The following is a 9,987-nucleotide window of genomic DNA, read 5'->3' as shown; positions in this document are numbered from 1 at the left end:
CAGAGGTTTGCAAGAGATACGGACACATCATCATAAATTTTATTACCTTCCCACAGGCGGGGTGCAACAAAGTCAAAAACATGTGAACATGAAATATATACAATAGATTACACAGAGAAAAAAAACAAATAATAATAATAATAATAATAATAATAATAATAATAATAATAATAATAATAATAATAACTTTATTTTTTATACCCCGCCCCATCTCCCCGAAGGGACTCGGGGCGGCTTACATGGGGCCTTGCCCAATAAAACAATCAAATATCAAAACACAGCAATAAAACAGTTATCTAATAAAAACATCAATTACAATAAAAACAATCGTTAAAATCAACATAAAACATACAATATTAACACTGGAGACTAATTCATAGAACCCAGGCAAAGTGCAAAATGGGCCGAAATGGGGAAGGTAATTTCACAGTTGAAATGGACAAAGTGCAATATAACATTGGCAACACCTCGAGAATGGGGCTATTATAAAATATAAAATGGGCAGATAGATCAGTCCGACACCAAATTAAGTGTCAAAGGCCTTTTGAAAGAGCCAGGTTTTTAAGCTCCTACGGAAGGAGAGGAGGGTAGGGGCCTGCCTGATCTCTCTAGGGAGCGAGTTCCAAAGCCGGGGGGCCACGACGGAGAAGGCCCTCTCTCTCGTCCTCACCAACCGCGACTGCGAAGGGTGGGAGCGAGAGAAGGGCCTCCCCCGACGAGCGAAGAGAACGTGCGGGTTCGTAGGGGGAGATGCGGTCTCTAAGGTAGGTGGGTCCCAAACCGTTTAGGGCTTTGTAGGTGATAACCTGCACCTTAAATTGGGCCCAGAAAGTAAATGGCAGCCAGTGAAGCTCCTTAAACAGAGGCGTTGAACACGCCCTGTAATTTGCTCCGGTGGAGCCCCCAGATGGCGTAGTGGACTAAGTGACTTGAAGGTTGGGTTGCTGACCTGAAAGCTGCCATGTTCGAATCCCACCTGGGGAGAGTGTGGATGAGCTCCCTCTATCAGCTCCAGCTCCATGCGGGGACATGAGAGAAGCCTCCCACAAGGATGGTAAAAACATCAAAACATCCGGGCGTCCCCTGGGCAACGTCCTTGCAGACGGCCAATTCTCTCACTCCAGAAGCAACTCCGGTTGCTCCTGACACGGAAAAAAAAAAAAATTGTTCCGGTTAGAAGCCTGGCTGCCAAACGCAGGAATAGTTGTAATTTCCGGGCTGTCTTCAAAGGCAGGCCAAGTACAGCGCATTGCAATAGTCCAGTCTAGAGGTAACTAAGGCATGGACCACCATGGTCAGTAGAGTCTCACTTATCCAACATAAACGGGCCGGCAGAATGTTGGATAATAATAATAATAATAATAATAATAATAATAATAATAATAATAATAATAATAATAAACTTTATTTATACCCCGCCAACATCTCCCCAACAGGGACTCGGGGCGGCTTACATGGGGCCATGCCCAAAACAATACAATATCACAGAATATAAATAAAACAACAAATCATAACACATTGAACAATACAATAAAAGATAATATATACTACATTAAGTAAAATCAAAAGAACAATAAAGCGAATATGTTGGATAATGAGGGATTAAGGAAAAGCCTATTAAACATCAAATTAGGTTATGATTTTACAAATTAAGCACCAAAACATGTTATACAACAAATTTGACAGAAAAAGTAGTTCAGTACACAGTAATGCTATGTAGTAATGACTGTATTTACAAATTTAGCACCAAAATATCACAATATATTGAAAACATTGACTACAAAAATGTGTTGGATAATCCAGAACATTGGATAATGAGACTCTACTGTATATACAAACACAACAGTCCTTGGCTTTTATCAGCTGCGAAACAAAATGTTCTTATTTTCAAGCTTTCAAGCTCCAACCTTTCAAACTCTCTGGTTTCCAGACTCTCAGTCTTCAAACTCTCTTCAGCTCCACTCCAACAACTCTCCTCCTCATCATTATCATCACAATCATCATCACAATCACTAACTCAAGATTTACTCAGTCTCTATTAATAGCACTCAGTCTTTAGCAGGTGTCTTGATTGCGGCTGGTCATACATGGATAGGACATGATTCTTACAAACATCCATTTTCACATAAGAAATGACCTAAATAATATAAAACTCTGACAAGATTTGCAAGAGATACGGACACATCATCATAAATTTTATTACCTTCCCGCAGGCGGGGTGCAACAAAGTCAAAAACATGTGGACATGAAATATATACAATAGATTACACACACAGAGAGAAACAAGTATAGTATATATGCGCCAGTTGCATCCCTACCTTGGGAAGTCAGACTTGGCCATGGTGGTCCACGCTCTCAATAGGCTATTGCAATGTGCTCTACATGGGGATGCCTTTGAAGACTGTTCGGGAGCTTCAAGTGGTTCAAGAGCAGCAGCCAGATTTCTCACTGGAGCAGTATACACGGAGCAGTATATGCAATCTCGCTGGTACGCCAGCTACACTGGCTGCCAGTGTGCTACTTTAGCCTATAAAGCCTTAGACCAGTGGGTCCCCAGGTTTTGGCCTACAACTCCCAGAAATCCCAGCCAGTTTACCAGCTGATAGGATTTCTGGGTGTTGAAGGCCAAAACATCTGGGGAGCCACAGGTTGAGAACCAGTTCCCTATATGACTCCAGCCCAGCTTCCCTGTCCAAACATATCTCCCTCTATGAACCCTCACTGAGGTTAAGATCTTCTGGGCTGCTCTCAGTCCCACCTGCTTGGAAAGTGCGACTGGTGGGGATGAGAGACAGGGCCTTCTCTGTGGTGGCTCCTCAGTTCTGGAACTCTCCCCAGTGAGATTAGATCAGTGCCCTCCCTCCTGGCCTTCAGGAAGAAAACAAAGACATGGTTGTGGGAACAAGCCTTTGGCCAGTAAAGAAATTCAGTGCAAGAATAGGGACTATGTGTAATTGACAAGTTCAAATAGCTTTCGTTTACAACTTTGGATCATGTGATGTTAATGTTTATACTATGACGTTTTGATGCTGTGCCTTAATGTTTAAATGTTGCATATGTTTTATGTTTAATGGTTTTAGCGGTTTTAACTTATACAGTAGTTATAGTTTAATTTTGATATTATGATTTGGTTTACACATGTAAGTTTGGCATTTAATTTTGCCATTAATAATAATAATAATAACTTTATTTTTATATCCCGCCACCATCTCCACGAAGGGACTCAGGGTGGCTTACATGGGGACCAAGCACAGCATAAACAAAATATTAACAAGCTAAGACACAACTAAAAACATAATAACATATAACATAAACAATCTAATTAAAACAATAAAAACCAGCAGAGTATATAAACATCATAAAAATATATCAAATGAACCTCAATAACTAGTAACCAGGAATATGGTGGGCACGACCACATTAGAGAGGGCAGGGCAAGGACTTGTGCAAAACACAAACTATAGGGCCGGGGCTGGGGGTAAAGTGTTGAGTAAACCTTATCAGTAGATTAGGGCTGGGCAGTCATGATCAGAGACTGAACCATCATTCAAATGCACACTGGAACATCCCTGTGGAAGGCGGACAGAGTGGGGGCTAATCTAATCTCCCTGGAGAGGAAGTTCCAGAACCGGGAGGCCACCATCGAGAAGGCCCTCTCATGCTTGTGACAGCAGCAGGAGTGAGAGGAAGGCTTCCCTGGCAAATCTTAGCACCCATGCTGGTTCATAAGAGAAGATTAGTATGCTGTAAACCGCTATGAGTCCTCCTAGGGGTGAGAAAAGCGGTATATAACTACAGTAAATAAATAAATAATATAAAATATAGGAACTGTTCCATATATATATAAACTTGCACCAAACACAAACACGGATTTGACATATAGCAGCAATAGAATGTAAATCAAAACTCATGACTGAAAGTTGGCTGGGTAGGCAAGTTGCGATAACGAAATATATGGAGACAGTCATATCTCAGAAAAATCTTACGTTACATAAAGGTAAAGTAAAGGTAAAGGTTTTCCCCTGACGTTAAGTCCAGTCATGTCTGACTCTGGGGGTTGGTGCTCATCTCCATTTCTAAGCCGAAGAGACAGCGTTGTCCGTAGACACCTCCAAGGTCATGTGGCCGGCATGACTGCATGGAGTGCCGTTACCTTCCCGCTGGAGCGGTACCTATTGATCTACTCACATTGGCATGTTTTCGAACTGCTAGGTTGGCAGAAACTGGAGCAACAGCGGACGCTCACTCTGCTCCCGGGATTTGAACCCGGGACCTTTCGGTTTGCAAGTTCAGCAGCTCAGTGCTTTAACACACTTCGCCACCGGAGCTTACATTACATATTATATTATTATTATGATATTATATATAATTTATTGCTTATTCTCATTACACTTGCAAAACACATTTACCACCTCATAAAATGGACTTCAGGAAGCATCCTAGGACACTTCCGGAATGTTTCCTTGACAAAGCCCATCATACAATGTAAGGTTACTCTTAGCGGGGCTCCATAAAGGAAGCCTGAGCACACGTGAGGCTCCCCAGTTGGTTGGCAATGCTTTTCCTTATGTGATGGGGAAAGTGTTGCAGAGGGTGATGCGGGGCAACCGTTTTCCCCACTGCCCCAACGATTCACCACACTGTCTGGCAAATCCCCTCGTTGCCACCCAGCCTCAGGACCTCGTGTGATGAAGTCCTTAAACACTGCACACTGTCCCACAACACATGGTTTGGAAACCTCTACACTCACCATTTAATCAAATTAGCATTGAATAAAGTGCAGGTGATTACATAGGAAATCCTGGAACATAGAAATCTTGAATGGCGATGACACAAACCACAGAGCACTGATGTACACAAAGAGTTTTCTTTTGCACACTTTTGTCTGAGTTTGTAGTCTGGCCACCAGTTTGAAGCTAGTTTCAAATTGCATGAAATTGTCAGTGGAGATGGGTCATAGTTTTATTTTATCCTAACATATGTATGTGGGCATTTCTTCCAACTCAAAACAAATTTCAGTATGCAGTCTTCATAGAAGAATTATTTCTTCTGAATGGATTCAAGTTGTTCAGAACCATGCACATCACATTTGCTTTCTCACATCAAGAAGCCTCCAGGGCAAGGGGATGTTTTTGATCCAATAAGTTATACCATATTGTTTGGGGCATCCATCTGGCATTGGTCCCTTTGTATACAAAGGGAACATTTTTATGTTATAAATTTTTCAAGCCATAGATGGCTGAATTTCTAGATACAGAGGACCAACTGTATGTACATCAGTACTGCCCTCATTGTCACCATGACGTGTTACTCCTGGCTGTGTGGTGAGAATACATTGCTTTCAAGTTATTCACACAAATTTTAGCAAGTTGACAACATGTAGTTTCAGAGGAATTTGTCAGGCTAGTTCAAATAACTCAAGTCACAAAAGATGATTCTCACAAGCAATCTTTTTGATGCTTGCAGAATCTCTCTAGAGTAGGGTTGCCAGTTCAAAATTATCCAACGCCTAGGACAAAAGCACCACCCCCAGTTGACACTTAGTGATATAAAGTAAGCATTACGCATTTTTAACTACAGGTGCTCACAGCTTGTCATTTAAACCCCCAGAGAACCTATTTTCCATTTGGAAATTAAGACAGAAATAATAGCTAAAGAGGCTGTTTCCAGATATAGATACAATGAGATTCTTCCTCCTCATTTGGGAAGACTTAATGCAACCTAATTGGTTGAAAGACTCAGAACCTCTTCTGAACAAATCTTGCCAAGAAACCACTGTGATAGGTTCACTTTAGTATCACCATCAGTTGGTTTGAAAGCACACAATTGCTTGTAACCAGAAGGTGGAAGAAAAGCTCAGTGCAGAATAAGCCCTGGTGCTAAAACTGGGAGGGAATAATATCATGGCCAATTTCAGTTCTTACGCCTAATTATTGAAGGCAAGTAAAGCTCCTGGTCCTTGTTTCTGCAAAAGCCTGGAGAAGAAAAGCTGAAGTCAGATCACTGCATTCCAGTCTTTATGTGACTGGAACAGTTCCATGCGGTTGAAAACACAGACGTTTGACTAGTTTGATCCTTAATACTGGGAAACTGAACTCATGGAGACAATTCACTACTCCTGCTGTAATATAGATCTGTCAGACCCTTTTCATGCTTTTCAGCTACTCTATTTTCATAGGCATGGAATATTCTTAGGCTTGTCAGTTCCTTCCTCTGAAACTGTATAGTTTTAAACTGCATAATTAAGGCAAGATTGGTCTAGGTGACAATAGTGTGTCTTGACCAATTGTATCCATGGAAAGCTTCACTATATGCCAATTTAGATGGGGGAGGAAAAAAGGGGAATTTAAAACAAGTTCATTTTGTCAAATGTACTTGTTGGCCAACAGCCATACTGGGTCAAATTGATAATGATTGTAGTTCTATGATTTCCGCAGAGTTTAAGAAGGTTTGCTTAAAGAAGGCTGTTAGATCATTCCTTCTCCACCCAAATAATACTACATTGTACTCTATGCTTTACTAAAACATTAACTTATGCATTTCCCATTGTTTAGAAAACAATTTTTTATGTAAGGAAAATGTGTCTTGGTCCCTTATGATGTTCAAAGATACCAGTAATAATATTGCAAGAGTCAACTTATAAGTTATATATTACATGTTTATTATAGGGTGCATTTTTCTTTTACATTTTGTGAAAGATCAAAGATATTTACAATTTTTCTAAGATTTATATTGCTGTACTTTACAGTTCATAGAAATCTCAACCTTTAAAGTCAGGTTTACACATTCTCTCAGGAGGCAGCTACAAAGAAAATCATTTTATAAACAGGCAAGGTCCAGCTTGCAACATGCAATTTTCTTCAGATATATGTATTTTATACAGGTTTTAGATTTCTTTACAAAAATTCCATATAAAAGTTTATGGCTTCAAAATTGTAACCTGCACCCTTTGTAAATGTACGTTTGAGAACACTAGGTATGAAGGCTAGATAAAAGTGCTGAAAATTAGCATTTGCACTAATTTAGAAATAATACACAATTAAATTGAATAATGTAGTCCAAATGTTCAATAGTAAGGTATTAAACTGTTCATACAGTTTTTATTGCATTGGCAGATTACAATTAAGATTCCAGCAAAAATTGTACCATTTGAAAAGCCAATCCTCTAGTTAAAGGTTCTAGTAATAACTCAAGACTAAAATTGTAGAATATGAAAATCCAATATATATGGATGTAATGAAATCTAGTTAAGATGTTTATAAGACAATAAAACCAAGATGTAAACTAATTTTTAACTGCAATCTTACAAACAGTTACAATCAGTTATCCAGTAAATTGGTACTGGATTGAAATATTCAACCCCAAACTTTTTAAATATTGGGTGCATTTTAGGGTACCCAAAATATCACCCAAATTAGATTAAAATATTTGGGGTGATCTTTAAAAATTTATAGTTGGGAGATGGATTTGCCATTAAAAACAAGGTGGTATAAGCTTATCCCTTCCCTTTAAAACAGAAAAAAACTTTTGTCATTGGTCTAAAGGGGATAATCTTTTTATCCCCAAAAATACTTTCAGGAATAATTGTCATGATGAAGCATTGTTCTAATAAGTCATTCTGGACCTAAGACTGCTCAAAGAAACTACAAGGCCAATTGATGTGGTGCCAAAACACTGATTCGTCTTCTTTCGTTTTTGAGAAAAGCATCAGCAACCTACCCTTGAAGGTTAGGCTCATAACCCCACTCCAAAATATTTCAATTAAACCTGTCTCAAAGTCTTACTTTCTGATGTTCCATATAATCCTACAAAAGAGAGCCAGGGGATATTCAGTCCAATACATTCTTTTTAAAATAAATAGAACACAACACAGCCTTTTTACTGTGCTAACATTCACCAGAGGGATTCTATATATATAATATATAATTGACTGATGAGTCCATTACTGATTTAACAAGGGTCTTACAATTATTACTTTTATTACATGCCTTACTTATAAATTGGAATTCAGAGATCTCACTTTTATACAGTTGTTGGCTTTATAATTTGATTTTAAGTGTTTAATGAGGTCCTAAGATTAATACATCATAAGCTCTAATATATAGCAATTGGTATTCATAATTATTCCAATGGGTCACTGTGTTTACAATTCGACAAAGAGGCTACAGATGAATCCAAACATTCTAATCATTAATTTATTGTTGTTAAATTTAAAGTGATTTTTGTTCTGCCCAAACCTTTAACAGATGTTACTCCCAAAGAACAAATGTTACATTCATATATGTTTGAAAGCACTTAAAATACCAAAACTACAGTCAGCAAAGGAAAATTCTACAAATGTTGTTACACAAATTATTGTTTTACACCTTTAAGATTTTACACATCTTTGGTGATACTGCAATTAAATTTTTGCTAAAAAAGTGTTTTTTTTTTCCTGTGATTCTATCAAAGCAAAGCTCTTCCCTTTACAGTGGCTGCATTTATTGCTATTAACCCACAAAGGAAGTTATTTAATATTTTAAAAGATCGTTTTTGTAGTTATTACAATGTCCCTTCTAAATCCTTTCCAGGGATTTATCTAGCTCCACATGCTAAAGGGAAAAAACAAAATTTTCTGAGTGGAAGATCTTGAAACTGCAAGAAGAAATGAGAGGCACATAAACAGTTTGGCAGGCACAGTTTTAAAAGGCACAAAAGTTACACATTCCATATAAAAATAAATTAAATCTACAGCATTAATTAAAATTACAACTCCCATAAAGTTAACTAATGGTAGAAGCAAATATCTCTGTTGTCTCTTGCATTTTTTTAAAAAAATTGCACTTTACATTTTTAAAACAATATTTTATAAAACAATGTACATTTAATTATATACGATATATGGAGATCAAGTTATTTATATATATATCTGTAACAAGATATGGCACATAAATACAGAAGAGTGAAACAAAAATTACTCTGCCACTTTTTTGTATATGGAATGGCAATAATGGAAACTGGAAAAAAATATACTTCAGTATTTATAGAAAGCTAAACTATATGCTGCGGTTGTCTACAGAATCATAAAGCACCTCATGTTTTAAATACCACAAATTACTTTTATTTTGGCTCAGACACTACAAGAATACTATGCATCTGAATAATCTTGTTTCCCAATGATGTAGCCCGTCTTCTACAGATAGTGTTTGAGTTTTCTTCAGTGCTATTATGAAATAGAGTATTTTTAAATTATGTGTTTTTAAAAAGTGCATTTTTGTTGGGTATAAAAATTAAGCAACATATTTTCAAAAATTAATGCATGTTAAAATAGTGTTGGAAAGGTAGTAAAAGAATGAGTTTCTATTCATTGGAAAAAAATTCTTCACAGGCTCTTCACCAGTCTGCCATATATCGTCCTAAAAGACACAAACACGTTTGTAGTTAATACCTTTTTGAGAGTGCATTAGAATTTAAAACAGTCACACTGATTGCTGTTATATTGTTTGTATTAATTGTATTTAAAAGTAAGAATAGATAATGTTGATTTTTTAAATCATATTTTCACCTTACCAGGGAAGATGTGCCACTGCCCTTTGATAAAACGTGAACTGTAGGGGTGTACACAGAGGCCAAATGAACAAGACTAGTAACTGAGGGAGACAACCATAATGTTTGATTTGGTCACAAATGCCAGCCCTTTCAATTGTGGATTTGTTTGTTAATGCTTGTACTGTGTAAAAAGGAATACTGCACTGCAACACGAAGACGTATACATAAAGTTGAAGGCTAGCCCATTCATTTTGCAATATTGAATAGTATAATCCAAAAAATGTTGTCAGTTTCTTTGCAGAGCTGAGGGCCACCATGTCCCTGCTAAGATTCTTGCTCTTCCTGGTTCATTAAAAAGGCCCAGGGGTAACTGAGTGGGCAAAACAGTGTCCACTACTTCTAAACCACAAAGCATGGCTCTAACATGTCAAAAAGAAGCAGTTGTAAGACTTTTGTTGA

At 37.7% G+C, this 9,987-nt stretch overlaps 1 protein-coding gene across 4 annotated transcripts in view; it reads right to left on the bottom strand.

Moving 5' to 3' along the window:
* Positions 1 to 6,637: 6,637 nt before the first annotated feature.
* The window catches only part of fcho2 (FCH and mu domain containing endocytic adaptor 2), a 119,876-nt gene continuing 116,526 nt past the window's right edge, over positions 6,638 to 9,987 (bottom strand). For all 4 annotated transcript variants that reach the window (XM_062972312.1, XM_062972311.1, XM_062972310.1 and 1 more), the window contains exon 27: positions 6,638 to 9,395. In XM_062972312.1, coding sequence (XP_062828382.1) covers positions 9,373 to 9,395 — 23 coding nt within the window. In that variant the 3' untranslated portion in view covers positions 6,638 to 9,372. The remainder of the gene's footprint in view (positions 9,396 to 9,987) is intronic.

The sequence above is a fragment of the Anolis carolinensis genome, chromosome 2 (assembly GCF_035594765.1).
Source record: "Anolis carolinensis isolate JA03-04 chromosome 2, rAnoCar3.1.pri, whole genome shotgun sequence".
NCBI lineage: Eukaryota > Metazoa > Chordata > Lepidosauria > Squamata > Dactyloidae > Anolis > Anolis carolinensis.
The sequence above is the reverse complement of the archived record's forward strand: the minus strand, read 5'-3'. Positions and strand labels throughout refer to the sequence as shown.